Here is a 19,688-nt window from a genome sequence, read left to right as displayed (position 1 = left end):
TGCACGCATCCAAACCAAACCACCCATAGGAAAGAATTCTTAATGCTTTCCTATGAACGTCCAGCGTGAGTTCTGGGGTAAGATAAAGGGGCATCCAGATCTCCATCAGAGCACGGTTCATGCAGATGTCAAGGAAAGAGAGAACCGTAAGGAAAGCAGTAACCCTGATCTGGCTAGCTGCCCTCCTGCTCAACCCAGACCAGCCTCTATCCACCGTACCGTTTACAGGCACAGAGGAAAAAACACTGACCGCGGTTGCTCACGCCCCGAACCCCTGGCTACCACACAAAGGGAAAAAACCTGGGGAGCAACAGCTTCGGAGCCCACGGAGAGGTGAAAACACCAAGCCTGCGAGCAAGGGACCGGGAGAGTGCACATCTTTGGAACCAGTGGGCAAATCTCGCTAGGGACTGTCAAGACAACTCCTCCATCATACCTCTCATGGGGGTAAGCTGATCGTAACCCCAGGACTGGTGCCTGATATCCTTTCTCAGTTGAGATCACCCATAGCCTGGTTGCCCAAACCCCACCTGCCTTACAAATGTTTAAAAGTCTTATTGCCATTACTCACCGATATCCTATGCAGTGCGATAGCATTGTGAATGATCTGCAACCAGTGATTTAAATCTTTACATCTTTGAATATCTCCTGAATGCATATCTTACTACTCATGTTCTCCTTACCTGATTTGTTTATGCATGCATACTAAGCTTGTCCACTTTATAACTGTCAATCTAGGCATCTTTAGCTTGACTTCTATATTTCTTACCTAATAACTTAAAAATGTGCAAATTATCCTGACATCATGTTTCACTCGTATGTTCCTATACTCTGACCCATTCAATAATGTGTCATTGTTATCCTGTGTACTGATGTTGCACATCAAAAATAAAGCATTATAAAAAATAATTGGTGTTATCACTCTCACACTCTCTCATACTGTTCACTGGAAGTTTAACATGGCACCTCATGGCAAAGAACTCTCTGAGGATCTGAAAAAAAGAATTGTTGCTCTACTTAAAGATGGCCTATGCTATAAGAAGATTGCCGGGACCCTGAAACTGAGCTGCAACATGGTGGGCAAGACCATACAGTGGTTTCACAGGACAGGTTCCACTCAGAACAGCCCTCGCGATGGTTGACCAAAGAAGTTGAGTGCACGTGCTCAGCGTCCTATTCAGAGATTGTCTTTGGGAAATAAACGTGGTGCCAGCATTGCTGCAGAGGTTGAAGGGGTGAGGGGTCAGCCTGTCAGTGCTTAGACCATACGCCACACACTGCATCAAATTGGTCTGCATGGCTGTTGTCCCAGAAGGAAGCCTCTTCTAAAGATGATGTACAAGAAAGTCTGTAAACAGTTTGTTGAAGACAAGCAGACTAAGGACATGGATTACTGGAACCATGTCCTGTGGTCTAATGAGACCAAGATAAACTTATTTGGTTCACATGGTGTCAAGCCTGTGTGGTGGCAACCAGGTGAGGAGTACAAACACTTGCCTACAGTCAAGCATCGTGGTGGGAGTGTCATGGTCTGGGCCTGCATGAGTGCTGTCTGCACTGGGGAGCTACAGTTCATTGAGGGAACCATGAATGCCAGCATGTACTGTGACATACTGAAGCAGAGCATGATACCCTCCCTTCGGAGACTGGGCCGCAGGGCAGTATTCCAACATAACGACTCCAAACATACCTCCAAGACGACCACTGCCTTGCTAAAGAAGCTGAAGGTAAAGGTGATGGACTGGCCAAGCATGTCTCCAGATCTAAACCCTATTGAGCATCTGTGGGGCATCCTCAAACAGAATGTGGGTGAGCGTAAGGTCTCTAACATCCACCAGTTCCGTCCGTCGTCATGGAGGAGTGGAAGAGGACTCCAGTGGCAACCTGTGAAGCTCTGGTGAACTCCATGCCCATGAGGGTTAAGGCAGTGCTGGAAAATAATGGTGGCCACACAAAATATTGACACTTTGGGCCCAATTTGGATATTTCCACTTAGCGGTGTACTCACTTTTGTTGCCAACGGTTTAGACTTTAAAGACTGTGAGTTATTTTGAGGGGACAGCAAATTTACACTGTTTTACAGGCTGTACACTTACTACTTTACATTGTAAGAGAGTGTCCTTTCTTCAGTGTTGTCACATGAAAAGATATAATTATATATTTAAAAAAATGTGAGGGGAGTACTCACTTTTGTGAGATACTGTGTGTATGTATGAAAGTCCTATGATGGACTGAAATGTCAATTTGCTGTAACCCGTGTGTTATGAATAAAGACAAATAACTTTTTCTTCAAAAAGCCCAGTGTGTGCCTTATATACAGGCTAGCACTCATGGTCTTGTAGTAAAAAATCATCTTTATTCAGTTATTCCATAAAAACTCGACGTTTCAGCCCACGTCCTGGGCTTTCTTCAGGAGCAACAAACAACAATGATTATTACATAGTTACATAGCTGAAAAGAGACTTGCGTCCATCAAGTTCAGCCTTCCTCACATTTGTTTTTTGGTGTTGATCCAAAAGAAGGCAAAAAAAAAACAGTTTGAAGCACAATTTGGCAACAAGCTAGGAAAGAAATTCCTTCTTGACCCCAGAATGGCAGTCAGATTTATCCTTGGATCAAGCAGTTATTACCCTACATTGAAAGATTATATCCTTCAATATTCTGTTTTTGTAAGTATGCATCTAGTAGCTGTTTGAACATCTGTATGGACTCTGATAAAACCACTTCTTCAGGCAGAGAATTCCACATCCTGATTGTTCTTACAGTAAAAAAAACCCTTCCTTTGACTTAGACAAAATCTTCTTTCTTCCAGTCTAAACACATGGCCTCGTGTCCTATGTAAAGTCCGGTTTGTGAATAGATTTCCACACAATGGTTTGTATTGACCCCGAATATATTTGTATAATGTTATCATATCCTCTCTCAGGCGACGTATTTCTAAACTAAATAGGTTTAAATTTGTTAACCTTTCTTCATAGCTGATATGTTCCATTCCTTTTATTAATTTTGTAGCCCGCCTCTGCACTTTTTCTAGTGCCATAATATCCTTCTTTAGAACAGGTGCCTAAAATTGCACAGCATATTCAATATGTGGTCTTACCAGTGATTTATAAAGAGGCAAAATGATATTCTTGTCCCGAGAATGCCCTTTTTCATGCATGACAATACCGTACTGGTCTTGGCCACTGCTGATTGACATTGCACATTGTTGCATAGTTTGTTGTCTATAACAATTCCCAAGTCCTTTTCGTGTGTTGTTACCCCTAATTTGCTTCCATTAAGGGTATACGTTGCTTGTGTATTCTTTACGCCGAAGTGCATAACTTTGCATTTTTCAACATTAAATTTCATCTGCCATTTGAGTGCCCAGACCTCCAGTCTATCTAAATCCCTCTTCAGCAAAGTAATATCTTTTTTTGTGTCATCTGCAAACACTGAAACATGACTTTTCAATGCTGTCTTCAAGATCATTTATAAACATGTTAAATAGAAGGGGTCCCAGAACAGACCCCTGAAGGACACCACTTGCCATCTCTGTCCAGCTTGAAAATATACCATTAACGACAACTCTTTGTACTCTGTTTTTAAGCCAATGTTCTACCCAAGAACAAGCATTTTCATCTAGACCGATTTCCTTGAGTTTGAACACTAACCTATTGAGAGGAACTGTATGAAATGCCTTGGCAAAATCCAAATAGATCACATCCACTGCAACACCCTGATCTATATTTCTACCTACTTCTTCGTAGAACGCAATCAAGTTAGTTTGACACGACCTGTGCTTCATAAAACCGTGCTGATTTTTGCTGATAACCATGTTCTTCTCAAGGAATTCGTGAATATTATCCCTTAATAACCTTTCAAATATTTTACCAGCCACAGAAGTTAAGCTCACAGGTCTATAATTTCCAGGCAAGGATTTTGAACCCTTTTTGAATATAGGAACCACATCTGCCTTCCTCCAATCCTCCGGAACACTTCCTGAAAGAAAAGAATCTTGAAAGATTAAAAACAGAGGTTCACTTATTTCTACACTTAGTTCCTTAAGTACACGTGGATGGATACCGTCAGGCCCTGGAGCTTTGTTTATATTAACTTTCTTGCTGCAGCACCTTGTCTTGAGTTAACCAATTACAATTATTCTGCAAGTTTTTAGTAGCAATCATTTGCACATCTATTGCCATGGGTTCTTCCTAAATATATACGGAGGAGAAATAGTTATTTAAAATTCCTGCCTTTTCCTATTATAGATATATTTAAACTACCATTTCACTCCAGAATGCTAAAATAGTTAAAACCACCCAAGGTGCAGTGTAATATCAATAAAAAATGGAGAGGTATTACCCTTCCGCATTTAGGTAGAACAAATTGTTTACTCTTGTCCTCAATCAGTATAAACAATAATATACATAAAACATAAAAATGTAGAGAAACAACTTCTAGAATATTATTGTAGGAACAGTTAATTCCTAATTTTCAAGGTTACACTCGCAGGATTTCATATGGAATTAGGCACATCACATAGAATGTTGAATTCTGATATTCTGCATTTGCTGAAATGGTTTTCACTCCAATCTGAAATTCGTTGTTCAAAGGTAATTTATGATTTACCAATAAATATCACAACAGGTTACCAATAATTATATATTTTTTGTGATATGAAAAATTATCATACGTGAAATCAATGAAATAGAAATATAATGGGAAATGGCAATACAGCAAACTAATCAATTGGTTAAACCAACCAATATAATTTCTACATTAATCACTTAATGAAATATGCAGTAATTAATCCAGTTTAATAAATATGCAGTTTCTATAATAACTACCGTATTTATTCGAGTATAACGCGCACACGTGTATAACGCGCACCCCTAATTTTCGATTAAAAATCGGTATAAAATTTTGAACCGATTATTAATCGAAAATTAGGGGTGCTCATTATACTCGAATAAATATTAGCCCAGCAGAAGAGGGAGGGAGTGGGTGCTCCGATAATACCTCCCAGGACCGCCGGGCTCATTACAAGCCCGGCGGTCCTGGGGGGGCGGGCAGCAAGCGTTTACTCACCTCCCAGCAGCTCCTCCAGCTCCCCAGTGTAAATCTCGCGAGACCCGCGGCCGTCAGAGCTGTGAATTGTGCTGGCTCTGCCCCTGATTTGCCTCCTTTGCCTAGGGGGGCTAGATGGGGGTTTTAAAACTATAGGGTCAGGAATACATGTTTGTGTTCCTGACCCTATATTGATCCTTTAACTGAGAAACCTGGCAATGTTATGATTAATGGTAATATAACACCCTATTTCTCTTGCCTCAGCTATACCTTAAGTAAATTGCCTATTAAGTAACTAATCCTTGTCTGTCTGTAAGTTAAACTACAGATAATTATGAAATTTAGTTATGGAAAGATCTGAGTTATAAATGAAGTTTGCCTGATCTAACATATTTTATTTGACTGCAGAACAAACAAAATATATAGTATAAAAATTTGGTTCTAAAGTATTAGTTTACTTTACACAACTAACTATCTCCAATAATTCCATAAGATTATATAAAATATATATTTACCAATGTACCAATGAGGCAGTAAAACCATACATAGTTGGAGCAAAACTCTTGCACTTGATCTTGCAGCTATTTCTCAGTAGACCATTAATTTTTCTTGTTAGAATATAGCAAATTTTCCAAGTTCTAGAACTGCACAAACAAAGTAAGGACCTCTCATTCTTGTTACAGGCATTTTACCGTGCAGGTTGTTGCTTTGTTAAGTTGAACAACTTAAGCAACGCATTAGAGATGTTCAAGAATGGACTTCAGAATATGTCTGAGATGTGTAAAAAAGAGGATGTTGCAGAATTTCTTACTGAAATATTGACTGTACTCGAAGGTAAGTGATTCTGTTTGAAAATTCCTCCCTTTAAATTTTAAATTACATTTTTCTTGTACTTTTATAATTGATGTAGAAGAGCTTATTTCAGGAATGTGGAAATATAAAAAAATATTTACTTGTCCTGACACAAAAAATATTTCCAATTAGTAAGATTAGGGCCCCTGCCTAGAACACTAAGCATAGTATTTCACTCTCTGCTATCCCCTCCCACTCCGCCCCCCTAAGTCTGTGTGCGTGCTGTATATGTATAATGTGTGTGTGGTGTGTTTAATATTTGTATGGTGTGTGCATGTTCTAATTAGTGTGTGGTGTGCGCTGGCTGTATCTGATGTGTGTTTCTCATTCTGTGGTTTTCCCCCTTCTGCTCACCTTGTTGCTGTGAGGGGAGGCCTTTGATCTCTGGTAGTCCAACGGGGGTTTTATATCCCAGGTCATCTAGAGGAGGTCTTGAATCCCAGGTGATGCAGTGGGGGAGTGTGTGGTCTGCACCTATGGTGTATGCATACCACAGTAATTGCTTCTTCTGATCACATTGCTTAGTGAGTCAAAGTGCAGGCTGGGGAACTCTGAGTGAGCTCTAGAATCTCAAGTTGGCATTAAATGTGGTTTGCACCTGCCAGAGGCCCTTATCACCCCAGGTCCACTGCCTTCCTGGCTCTCAGAACTAAATGCCTGGGCAAGAGGAATTCCACATCCCTGATATACATATTTTTTACATATGATGTGTTACGGTTGCCTCCAGGCTGGCTGGAAGTTGGACCGTAGAAAGGATGCTCCAAGCGCTCACCAAAGGACCATCAGCACCGTAGACACCATAACTACTGCATAGACACCATAAGTACTGCAGACTCCACGAACCGCCGCTGCTAGGCTAGGATCTCGCCGTCTGCTATCCACCCTAGACCTACGACCAGGTTTCAGTAGGTGAACCTCTTCCTTCTGTAGAGCGAAGCAGGATCAGGAACAAAAGCTCTTACAAGAGCTCAGTAGCTAAGGGAGTATGAAGAGCATAGCAATCCCTGTAGTGATTATAGCTGTCCCCTACAAACATGAGTCAAGGCTGCAAGTTAGAGGGTCAAGTCATTCTGTTTATTGGTACCCAAAGGGCTTTCTTTTATGCAGGTTTCCCTTAGATAGGACCACCCACAGGGTTTTACAAAACAACCAATCTTACACGTACATTACAGGAAACACTCCCAGCAATTACATACAAAATCCTCCCCCTCTGCCTGTGATATAATTATGGTACACAATACTTAACATAATTATCACAGGCAGGAAAAATAAAGTTTTTATACATACACTGTAACTTTAAAACCATACATCCAATCTTCATAAAATTACATATTTAGAATCAGCATACTTTAAATATAAACATAACCAAAAGTCTCACAAATCCCTCCAGTGGATCAAAAGTTGGACGGAAGTCCTTTATGACCGACCACAAGCACATTTTCCTGCCCAAAACAGTTCCATAGATTTGGGCTTAGTCTCTGCAGCTGAAAGTTCAGTGTAGGAGAAGGTAAGGGTCAGTGGTGTTCGGTGAAATGTGTAGCCGATTTCAGTTCCATGGATTTGGCTACACATACCGCTGACCTCGTTCGAATGAACAAAGATGGCCGCCGCCACATGTTCGTTTGCACGAACAGCGGCAACCCAGCGCTTGGCAATTAACCTGCAGTAATCTCACAGCCTGGGAGGTAAATTGCCTGCACACTTCCACTTCTGGGTGGTCCGCCTGTGTGGTACTTTGTTCAGTAAGCCCCATTTACTGAAGCAAGTGGGAGAAAGCCAGGAACAAGTTATATTACAGGTCTGGGGACAAAGTCTTAAAGGGGCATTGTTCACCAAAGTCACAATATGTCCCCAGACGGTTCTTAAAGGGCCATACACACCCAATAAAAGTCCCTAAGTTTTCGGGGCACAATCTCCCAGGGGCCATAGTCATGAGGAAGGAGGCTGGCAAATAGGCTTCTCCACAACCCAGAGAAGCAGGGCCATTTGTCATTTAAAGGGCCAGTTACAAATGGCAGTTTGTAACATGATGGTTTTGAAATTTTCACTAGTATTATGAGTTATATTTAGCAAAGAAGTAGTATGATTTCCACATGTACAGACTTTTAAACATTTTGTATATTTAATGATTTGGTTAAAGGGTTCGTCTTGTAAAATTGTGTTCGTTATTTTTCAATGCATTATAGAAATATTGCATTTCGAAATTAGCAAAAATTTAATAGTTAAGACACACAAGGATGAGACGCTCTAATCAGTAGCATCTCATTCTATTGTTTTTTCAACAGCGGATTATAGGATTATTATTTTATCCCCAAAATGCACTTTCAAATTTCAAATAGAATGATCAATAAAACACTGCTGCTAATAAACCTTTTTTTTTTTTTTTTTTAAATTCTTTATTTTTGAGCAGACGATTTTGAGATTTACCGTATAAGCTTTTACATTCATGCATATGATATCACATTTGCTGGTATAATTTTACAGAGTGTCAGCGGTAGGAGTTACATTATACATTTTATATACGTTTCTTTTCCTGTATACATTTTCGTCGTCTGTTTTTTTCTATTTTGTTAGCAAGCAAAATCAACTATGTACAATAGCTTGTAGTTAGAGGGTAGAATTGGGAAATAGTATATCGGTCTCTGGCCCCGGAGGGTGTATGACCGTTTACCCGCTTCCCTTTAGTTGTTACTGCTGGTAGATGTTGTGCTTTATTCCCTCATTTGCAGTTTATGAGTTACTAGAGCTTGCATTCAATAAAAGAAAGTTAAGAGGAAAGTAAAAGTAAAGTAGTAAGAGACAAGTACCTAGATGTCCGTTGTTGCTGAGGTTGCGTTTTCTTAGTGTTTTTCGAGTTTGATCCCTCACACGTCCGGTGGTGGTGCCGCTGCCACCCGTCCGGGTGATGGGGTGATAGTAGGTAATAATCGTGTTTTTAGGTTTCCGCTTTTTGAGCCGCGTGGATGCTGCCCTGCTCCCCGGGTTGCTCCCCTAGGTGTCGTATTGTTCCCATAGGTCCCATACTTTTTGGAATTTAGGCATTGAATTTCGTACCTGGGCGGTTAATTTGTCCATTATATAGTTATCTCGCATTTTAGTTTTGACCAGGGATATACACGGGAGGTCCGGACAAGACCATTTTTGTGCCAAGGCTCTGCGGGCCGCTAGGTAGAGCATATTGAGTAGCCTTTGTTCATGCCTGGGGAGGCCTTCAGTGGGTCTCGAGAGTAGGCATGCCCAAGGGTCTATTCCCATTCGTCGTTGTAGGATTTGGGAGCTAAGTTCTACTATATTGCGCCAGTAGTTTGCTACCTCTGGGCATTCCCACCACATATGAATATACGTTCCTTTCTCCCCACATCCATGCCAGCAGTCATCTGTGGGGTTCAATCCCATGTGTTTCTGTTTTACCGGTGTCATGTACCACCTAAATAGTGTTTTATAGGATTGCTCTTGGAGTGTTATGCAGATTGTGTTTTTGGTGCATGCTTCCCATATCTCCTGCCATTCCGTGCCCTCTAGTGTCTCCCCCAGGTCGGTTTCCCACTGTTTGGTATAACGCAGTGCGTCTTCTCTGTCTGGGGCCCCTATGAGATGGTTGTACATTAGCGTGATGAGTTTGGTTTGTGTTGTCTCGTTGTAGCATAGTTTTTCGTAGAAAGTTAATGGTGTTAGGGCTGCTTTCCTTACGTCGGGTTTGTGTGCAAAGTCTCTGATTTGCATGTACCTAAAGTAGTCCCTGGTATGCAAGGTGGCTTTGGTGGCTAGGTGTTCATATGTGACCACTTGTTGGTTTATATATAGGTGGGTATATCTTTGGAGCCCTGTGGCTTCTATCCCCTTGTAGTCACCTGCCCTCATTCCCGGGGGGAAGGCCCTGTTTCTAAGGATCGGTGTCATGGGGGATAATTGGGTACTGAGGGTGTGTTTTGTTTTAGTTTGGTCCCATATCTGAATGGAGTTGAGTATGGCTGGGTTTGCGGTTCTTAGCATGGCTCTTTGGGATTTGGGTGCCCATATGAAAAATTGTGGGAGGTCCTGACCTGTCATCAGTGACTCCAAGTCCACCCATCTTCGTTTTCCTGGTGGTGTGTGCCACTGTATTATCTGTGTCAGTTGTGCAGCTAGGTAGTAGGCGTAGATGTTGGGCAGTCCCAGTCCCCCCCTAGGTTTCGGTCTATACATGAGGGCGCGCGCTATCCTTGGTCGTTTATTATGCCAGATGAAGGCATCTATCGCTCTTTGGATGCCGATCAGGTCCCCTCTGGTTACCTGTATCGGGAGGGCCTGAAAGAGGAACAAGATCCTCGGTAATACGTTCATTTTTATAGAGTTTACTCTTCCCATCCATGAGATGGGTCTGTCTGTCCACTGTTCTAGTTCCTTAAGGAGAGTTCGGAACAGAGGTGTATAATTGCGGGTAAACAATGAGGAGGTGTTTGCTGTCAGTCGTATCCCTAAATACATGAATTCATCAGTGGCTATCTTGAAGTGATACATGTCATGTATGCGGGCTACGTCTGTGGGTTCTAAGTGGAAGGGCATGGCCACGGATTTGGAGTGGTTTATTTTGTACCCCGCAATCGTCCCAAAGCGTTCCAGTACTTGTGTGAGGTGTCGGAGAGACTGTATGGGTTTCTGAAGCGTTATCATGACATCGTCAGCATAGGCTGATACTGTGAATGGTGTGTCTCGTATTACGATGCCCTGTATGTTTGGGTGTTGTCTAATGGCTTGTAGTAGTGGTTCTAGGGTCAGAGCAAAGAGTAATGGGGACAACGGGCAACCCTGTCTGGTGCCGTTCCCTAGCGTGAAGGGTCTCTTGCGGGCCCCTGAGATGAGTATTTGCGCTTTTAAGTCTGTATATAGTGCTCGTATTGCTGTGATAAAGGCCTCTGGGAATCCTTGAAATTGGAGTAGTTCAAACAAGTAAGGCCATAGCACTCTGTCAAACGCCTTCTCCGCATCTAAAGAGAGTGCCAGAGAAGGCGCCTTGGAAGCCCCCATGTGCCAGATCGTGCTAACTCCCCTGCGTGTGTTTTCATATAGTTGGCGGCCTGGCATAAAGCCCACCTGGTCTGGGTGGATCAGGCGCGGGAGCAGGGGGGTCAGTCTGGATGCCAAGATTTTAGCGAATATTTTAAGGTCGGTGTTGATTAATGAGATGGGCCTGTAGCTCGGGGCCAGTGTCTCGTCTTTCCCTGGTTTTGGCAGAAGGACAACGTTTGCCATTGCCATGTCACCATCGGGTGTCCCTCCCTGCAGAAAGTGGTTGCTGAGGGTTGTGAGGGGTGGGGCTAATACGTCTTTGAATTGTTTGTAGTAGCTAATGTCATAGCCGTCTGGTCCTGGTGCTTTGTTGCCTTTTAGGGATGCTATTGCTGCCTCTACCTCCATCTGTGTGATTGGTGCCTGCAGATCATCGGCTTCGGCTCCGCTCACCCTTGGAATAGTGAGTTCGGAGAGGAAGCGGCGCACGTTTGCCATATATGTTGTGTTGGTGGTCTGGAGTTGGGGGGAGTGGTTGTAAAGGTCGGAGAAGTAGGACGTAAACACTTCGTTTATAGTTTCAGGAGTTTTGGCTAGTGTGTTTGTTGTTGTGCGTATTTTTGTTATAATTTTGCCTTGCGGTCTCGGGCGGAGGACTCTTGCTAGGAGTGTATCTGTCTTATTGGCCTTTTCATAGAAAAGTCGTTTTGACCATAGAATAGACCGTGAGACCGTCTCCAGAGTGGTGTCCCTGATTGAGTGTCTGATGTCATTGAGTTCCCTGAGGAGTGTGTCTGTTGGGTTTGTTTTGTGTTGTTGCTCCTTTTTGCGTAGGGCAGATTGTAAGTCAAGTAGCTGTTTCGTTTTGGCCCTCTTTTTCTGTGTGGCCAGTTTTATGAAGTGTCCACGTATTACTGTTTTATGTGCTGCCCACACCGTGGTAGGGCTAACCTCGGGGGTAGTGTTTATGTCAAAGTATTCTGTGATGGCATGTTGGATGGTTGTTCGTGTTGTGTCATCCTTTAATAGGCTATTGTTGAGCCTCCACGACCAGTTGGATTTGTAGCACAAATTGCTGAGTGTGAGTGTGATGTCTGCGTGATCTGACCATGTGATGTTATTAATTTCCGTGTGGATTGTTTTGGCCATCCCTGTTCCGTTGAGAAATATGTTGTCTATTCTGGAGTAGGTGTTGTGTGGTGTCGAATAGAACGTGTAGTCTGTTGTGGTTGGGTGTTGCAGCCGCCAGGCGTCAAGGAGGCCTGTGTGTGTCAGGAATGTGTGTAATTGCTTGTCTTGGCTCCCTCTGCCCTGTGATCTGACGGTGCCTGGTTTCGCGCTTCTGTCAGCTGCTGGGCTGGGTACAGCATTGAAGTCACCCCCTACCAGGAGGACCCCTCCCCCTGTTCCCGCCACCAGCATTTCCAGGCTCGCCCAGAACTGCTGGTCTGGCTCGTTGGGAGCATAAACATTAATAATGTGTATTTTAGTGGTGTAGAGTGTGCCCCCTATGTATATAAATCTCCCCTCTGGGTCAGTTTGAATGGTGGTAATGTTTAGGGGACAGTTTTTATGTAAGAGTATTGCTACTCCTGCCCGTTTCCGTAGTGCTCGTGCTTCGTGGACTGTCGTGTAGTTTCTGTCAGTCAACCTAGTGGTCGCCGACCTGGGGAGGTGTGTCTCCTGTATTAGTGCTATGTCGATTTTTTTGGCTTTTAAGTCCCTCACCAGCAATCTACGCTTGTTGGGGGAGTTAAGGCCTTTGACATTTAATGATAGTACCTTAAGGGCCATTTGGAGATGTATTCAGAGCATTGAGTGTGGCGGGGTCCCCCTTCCTCCGGGAACCATGGGCTGAGGTGTGCGCTGAGTTGCTTACGGGGCTCCTCCTCGGGGTCGCAGGGAGCATCCAGGCAGCGAGAGCGGCTGAGGAATCGGTACTTGTCTTAAAGAGTAGAGTAGGAAAAAGAAAGATAACTTGAGTAATAAAGAACATTTGCATTACATATTCACTTAAACAATTAACATAAACATTTGTTAACCATCTGGTCTTAACCTGTGCCAGATGAGATTGGGGGTGTTCACCCCCTCCGAGTGGCGTAAAAAAAAATCACCTCTCGGATTCGGTGATTGCCCCGCGTTAATCCACTGTGGTGTGAGTTACAACTATCTTCGTGTTGTCGCCCCTGGGGCCTGTGGGACCTCCCCTGTGAGTGTTTGCTCTAACTTTCATACCCTCCTGGGTTAGTCTATAGAGGGTGTAGTTAAGGGTTACTGGATTGTTGCGTGTCTTGCTGTATGACCTCCCGTTTTCCCTCCAGCTTTGTTTCTCATTAGTGCATGAGGTAAACATTTCAGCCCTGTGTGTTAGGCGTATTAGTGGAATGGTGGAGTGAGGTGTAGTTGGGAGTGTTTCAGCGTGTCTAGGAGTGTCTCCCTTCCTGTGTGCAATATTTGCCTGAGAGTCACCCCCCCTTCCCCCCTCCCTCTTGTGCTCGGGTGACCATCCCGGCTCCGTAGTAGGGAAATGCATTAAAGGTGTAATATATTGAGTCGTGATGACATGGGATTTGAACTGTCTTAGTGCATCACTCCCAGTGCAAACAGCACCCTTGCGTTAAGTCCATTCAGTCTGTGTTCGTGGTCTGTGGTGCTGTTGGTGTCAGTGCCGCTGTGCAGCTTGTAGTGAGGTCGTCTGCTCTCTCCTTCTTCTCTCTCCCCCTTGGTTTACTGGAGACAGTTCCATCCAAAAGTCTTGATCAAATTGAGGAGAGGGTTGTCGGGGGTTTAAGGGGTGTGTGAGTCCAGGTGTCTGCTCTCAGACGAACTTAACTGTCCAGAGTGTCAAAGTTGCTGCAATAAGTCTTGTGGGCGCTCTTTTGAGTTTGCGCCTGGCTGTTTGCGGGTCTCAGTCCTCTCGGTCCGCTTGTGCTGCGATCGTGTACCACTCTCTCGGGAGGGGTGTAAGGGCCGGTCGGGTAGGCCCAGGTAGTGCGAAGTCTTGCGGTGGCGTGATTCCTAAGTCCCTGAGGAACTTGTGTGGGTCTCCTCCCGGTGTGTGGGCTATTGTTCTTCCAGCTGTGAAGGCCACTATCTTGAATGGGTGTCCCCAGGTGAAGCGGATTTCATGTTGCCGCAATATATCTGTCAGTGGCCTCCATTCTCTTCTTCTTTGCAAAGTGCTTGGGGCCAGATCTTGGTATAATGCGATGGATTTGCCTTTGTATGTGAGTTCATGTTGCCGATTATACCGCAGTAGGGCCTCTTTGGTTGAGAAGTGATGGAAGCATATAATGATGTCTCGTGGCACATCTGTGTTCGAGCGTCGGGCCCGCAGGGCTCTGTGCGCCCGGTCCATAGTCCATTGGGTCTTAGGGATTTCTGGTAGGAGGTTGCTGAAATATGCCTCCATGATTGGTGCCAGGGGGCCCTCTTGTGTTGCTTCTGGCCATCCTCTGACTCGGAGGTTATTCCGCCTCGTGCGGTTTGATAAATCCTCCACTTGCATTTCCAGGTCGCTGATGTAAAGGTTTAGGGACGTGGAGTGCTGTATCACTGTGTTATGGCCTTGCACTATGGTTTCCACGCGTTGCTCCAGCACAGCGGTGCGGGCGCCTAGGGCCTGAATCTCGGCCTTGATATCTCGGGCGCTACGGGTGATCTCTCCCGCCAGATAGGTTCTCACCTCCGCAAGCTGTTTCGAGATTTGTGCGGCGGTATCCTCACTCTGTTCAGGCTGTCCCTTATCCGTGTTGGAGGATGGGGAGTGGGAGCCTCGTGTGCCTGCCCGGCGGCCATCTTGTGCGGCCTGTGCGGATCTTGAGGCCGCGAACATGTCGGCCACTGTGGGAGAGGATTCTTGCGGTCCCCCCTGTTTTTTCTTGCGTGGGGTGGCTCTAGGACCTTTGTGGGGCATGTGAGTACCTTTTAGCGGTTGCGATGCTGTTTGCCGGTGCTGGATTTAGTGTGGATTCGCGGGAGCTCCCTTGTTAGGCTGCCATCTTCGTCGGCTCAATAAACCTTTTTTTATCTGTTTTTAATCTGTTTGTTTTAGCATTGGCTCCGGAAACAAGAGGACCCTCCTTTTTGTATGTGGTCTGAACTACAATCGCAGTAATTACAAAATAGACACTGACAGTCTTGAAGTTAGTCAACCGATACCGTAGCGCTTTACAATGTTATAAGAGGGGGGGATTTAACGATGTGACGAAGTGCCCTTCGCCACTTGGGCCTGGAGAGGACTGCTTGCCAGCCTCTTGCCATGTGATTATGATCCCTGGGAGATTGGGCCCTTTAAAAACAGTATTCGGCCCTAACAGAGTGCATGTCACTCATTCTGGCCCTTTAAATACAGTGGGGCCATTCGGTACTTGCCCTGTGTGAGCGGTGATACCCCAGATAGCTATGCCATGGAGCATATTCATATAATGAAAGACTATGGGAAAGACTTTAGCTCCATGGCAATTGAACTGTGTGAATAGGATCTGCGCGCTATTCGGTAGTTTTGTGCGCCCAGATCCCAGCTATCTGGGGATATGTGAAATGTCTGTGTGTTATGTGTAAAAGGGGACTTTATGTATTTTAAAGTGTTTTACTGTCTTTGTTTCCCCATGTGCTCAATGGAGTCTGTCTCTGTACTGGGAGGTAATTGGATTACTTCTCCATTGTGTCTCCAGGAGAGAAGACTCTGTAAAACCGGTCTAAACTGGAAGCCATGCTGACAGGGGTTTTAAAAGACACTTTACTAACTTTTGAACCCCTGGTCTGATTCATGCCATTTAATATGTTGTTTCCCTGAATGGATTGATTGTGGATATGTATTTTTATGTGAATGTGATGTATGGTTTTAAAGTTACCAAGTATGTGTGGAAACTGTATTTTTACTGTATGTAATAATTATGTTAATTGCTTATCTGAGAGGAGGGGATGTGTGGGTTGTACTGTTACTTGATTGGTTGTTTTATGCCTCCCCCTGGGTGTGTCCTGTATGTGCACAACTGTAATAAAAAGCAGGCTGGGTGTTCCAGACCTGAGACCACTGCTTGACCCTCAACAAGGAGCCTTGTCTCGTTCTTGGGGGGGATTCACTGTATGCTGTTGGAGATTGATTGCTAGGAGTGTAAGCTGATGTCTGCTTTTCCTGTTCGTCTGCTAACAGCTATTCGTGAGGTTCCAGTTTGGAGTGCTATTTTGTATCCAGTTCGGGAATTTGGTGTTCTGCAGTAGCTGTGCTTGTCTCTCAGAAAGGGGCATATCGCCTAAACGGATTTTAACCCCTTGTCTGCTGAAACGGTCCGTTACAAACGATAAATAGGACAATTGCAAGAAAACTTACAGGAACAATAGGTTGGAGGACACAGGCAGGCAGACACACACAGGCAGGCAGTCACACACACACACACACAGGCAGTCACACACAATTAGGCAGTCAGAGTCACACACACACACACAGGCAGGCAGTCACACACACAAGCATGCAGTCAGACAGTCACACACACAGTCAGGCAGACACACAGTCATACAAACAGGCAGACACACACACACACAGACTTACCGCTTTACATTATGGATGAAGGGAGAGTGGAAGCAGTTAGATGTTGGGGAAGCAGGGACTCCTTCCTGCTTCCCACTTCCTCTGCAGCAGTTACCAGGGACTTCGGGTAGGTATAAGCCCCGCCCCGTCTCGTGATAAGCCCCGCCCCCTCCACTCCATTGAAGCCCCGCCGCCTCAATTTTTCTTTTCATTTATTTTTTTGCTTCCCTGTCACCCAGCCATGTGCGAGCTGTCGGCCACAGGGCGCCCCCTGCTCCATGGCGCCCTGTGCGGCCGCACAGCTCGCACACCCCTAAGGCCGGCCCTGATTGTGTATTACTATCTTTAAATAAATTCCATATATGTGTTACAATAAAGTACACAGAGACAATAATACTTGTAAATAATAAAAGTATAAAAAATTCTAATTTTTCCTTTAAAAATTGTTTTTATCTTGTGGTTAATGAGTAAATGCATGGAAAAACCTGAAGCTTTCTTTTCTTTTTATGTTTATACTATAGTTGGAGGACTTATTTCTCCTTTCCTCATGGTATTTGAAGATATTTTGGGAGAACAATATGACAAATACATTTGGAAGTTGACGATTGAGAGGCTAGTAAAACAAGAGATGTACCAGGTAAGGTGACCTTTGACGTCTCAAGCTTTTCAAAAGATTGCTACATTTCCTTAACATTGCTTTTTACTTGCACTAGAATAGGTAAAAAAATAAATAAAAAAATGAATGTTTTAAAGTCACAAAGCTTTGTTTGTAGACATATTCTTTGAAAAATGTATCATAAAGTTTTAGCTCTTATCTGATATGGGGAGTGCAATTATGTATTGTGTGCTTTTAAATAATGCATGATAGGTTGTTGTTTATTGGGGTTTTTATTCAGGCCCTAATGGCTTGTGAAGTCTAAGCATGTGATTACAAGAGGACAAGAAACCTTTCTTAGTTAACCCATTTCTTTAACTGAACTTTTTTCAGACTTGGATATTAGTTTTAGCTTTCCTTATCAAAAAAATATAGAAAAGATCTTTCCAACTGACACGCTGAGAGTCTTGTAGCCACAAAAAAATAAAGAAACCATTGTGGTACTCCGCAAAGTGGAGTAAATGAAGTTAGCATTTAGTAATTATAAAAAAAAAAAAAAAAAAAAAAAAAGAGTGAGGGAGATTAAGATTAGGCAGAAAGAGGCTAAGCAAGTTATTAGAGCTTCCAAATCTCTCACAGAAGTGAAAATAGCCCAGTCAGTAAAAAGATTGGACAAGACTTTTTTTTGATACATAAATGAAAAAAAGGAAAGAAAAACAAGAATTAGTTAAATTAAAAACAAAAGAAAGATGGTATGTAGAAGAGAATAAAGGTCTAGCTGACTGCCTCAATTAAAATTTTTGTACAGTATTTACAGATAAAAATAAATGAAAGTGACCTCGGTGAGAAAAAAAGGACAAATGAGTCATTTGTTTCATGTGCATTCAGAGGAAGAGGTTCTATTTCAACTGTTAAAAGTAAAGACAAATAAGTTGATGGGGACAGATTGAATACACCCAAAGTTATTAAAAGAGGTTGGTGGTGTACTAGCAAAACCATTAACGGATTTATTCAACCAATCCTTAACGGGAGTAGTCCCAGAAGATTGGAAATTAGCGAATGTTGTGCCTATTCACAAGAAGGGTAGTAGGGAGGAGTCGGGCAATTGTAGGCCAGTAAGCCTTACTTCAGTAATGGGGAAAGTAATGGAAACCAGAAGGATAGGATAGTTGAACATCTAAAATCACATGGATTTCAAGATCAGAGACAAGATGGGTTTACTTCAGAGAGGTCATTCCAAACTAATCTTATTGATTATTTTTCTGATTGGGTAACTAAAATAATAGTTCATGGTGGTGCAGTAGACATTGCTTATCTAGATTTCAGTAAGGCTTTGCAATAAACTGCAATCTTTAAGTTTGGATTTCAGTATTGTTAAATGGGTTAGGCACTGGCTGAATGACCGGCAACAGAAGGTTGTAGACAATGGAGTATATTCAAAGCAAGGTCTTGTTACCAGTGGGGTTCATCTGTACTTGGACCCATTCTCTTTAATATTTCAATTAGTGATATTGCAGAACACCTTCATGGTAAGGTATGTGTTTTTGCTGATGTTACAAAGATATGTAACATGGTTGATGTACCAGGAGGGAGAAGCCAAATGGCAAATGATTTAGTTAAACTAGAAAAATGGTCAGAGCCGTGGCAACTGACATTTAATGTGGATAAGATAATGCATCTTGGACGTAAAAATCCAAGGGAGAGTATATAATATTTGATAGAATCCTAATCTCAACATCCAAGGAAAGTGATTTATGGGTAGTTATTTCAGATGACTTAAAGATAGGCAGATCATGTAATAGAGCAGCAGAAAATGCTATCAGAATGCTTGGATGTATAGGGAGAGGGATTGACAGTAGAAAAAGGGAAGTGCTCATGCCATTGTACAGAACACTGGTAAGACCTCACTTGGAGTATTGTATGCAGTACTGTAGATCATATCTCCGGAAGGATATTGATACTTTAGAGAGAGTTCAGAGAAGGGCTACTAAACTGGTTCATGGATTACAGAATAAAACATACCAGGAAAGGTTAAAGGATCTTAACACGTATAGCTTGGAAGAAAGACGAGACTGGAGGGAATATGATAGAAACATTTAAATACATAAAGGAAATCAACACAGTAAAGGGGGAGACTATATTTAAAAGAGGAAAAATGACCACAACAAGAGGACATAGTCTTAAATTAGAGGGGCAAAGGTTTAAAAATAATGTCTGGAAGTATTACTTTACTGACAGGGTAGTGGATGCATGGAATAGCCTTCCAGCTGAAGTGGTAGAGGTCAACACAGTGAAGGAGTTTTAAGTATGCATGGGATAGGCATAAGGCTAGCTATAATATAAGGCCAGGGACTAATGTGAGTATTTAGAAAATTGTGCAGACTAGATTAGCCAAATGGTTTTTATCTGCCGTCACATTCTATGTTTCTATGTTACCGTGTGGCAGTTGATTGGGTTCAGTGAGGCAAGGAATTAAGAGGCCTAGAACCATTCCGTAAGACTTTGGCCTTTAAGCATTTGCCAGCTCAGTTATGTATATTCATGCCCCAATGCACAGTGTGTATGTTTCACTGGCCTACATTAAAGCATTAACCCCTTAAGGGCCAAACTTCTGGAATAAAAGGGAATCGTGACATGTCACACGTCATGTGTCCTTAAGGGGTTAAAGGA

At 43.2% G+C, this 19,688-nt stretch overlaps 2 protein-coding genes across 2 annotated transcripts in view; both read left to right on the top strand.

Annotated features, from left to right (window-relative positions):
• Nucleotides 1-8,683, top strand: part of LOC134609424 (uncharacterized) — a 95,172-nt gene extending 86,489 nt beyond the window's left edge. The window contains exons 5-6 of the mRNA XM_063453101.1: nt 5,733-5,883; nt 8,631-8,683. Of these exons, the coding sequence (XP_063309171.1) occupies nt 5,733-5,883; nt 8,631-8,683 (204 nt within the window). The remainder of the gene's footprint in view (nt 1-5,732; nt 5,884-8,630) is intronic.
• Nucleotides 8,684-17,003: 8,320 nt separating this feature from the next.
• TRANK1 (tetratricopeptide repeat and ankyrin repeat containing 1) overlaps nt 17,004-19,688 on the top strand; it is a 151,287-nt gene continuing 148,602 nt past the window's right edge. Inside the window, exon 1 of the mRNA XM_063452044.1 lies at nt 17,004-17,060. Within this exon, the coding sequence (XP_063308114.1) occupies nt 17,052-17,060 (9 nt within the window). The 5' untranslated portion in view covers nt 17,004-17,051. The remainder of the gene's footprint in view (nt 17,061-19,688) is intronic.

This window comes from Pelobates fuscus, chromosome 4 (assembly GCF_036172605.1).
Source record: "Pelobates fuscus isolate aPelFus1 chromosome 4, aPelFus1.pri, whole genome shotgun sequence".
NCBI classification, from domain to species: domain Eukaryota; kingdom Metazoa; phylum Chordata; class Amphibia; order Anura; family Pelobatidae; genus Pelobates; species Pelobates fuscus.
The sequence above is the reverse complement of the archived record's forward strand: the minus strand, read 5'-3'. Positions and strand labels throughout refer to the sequence as shown.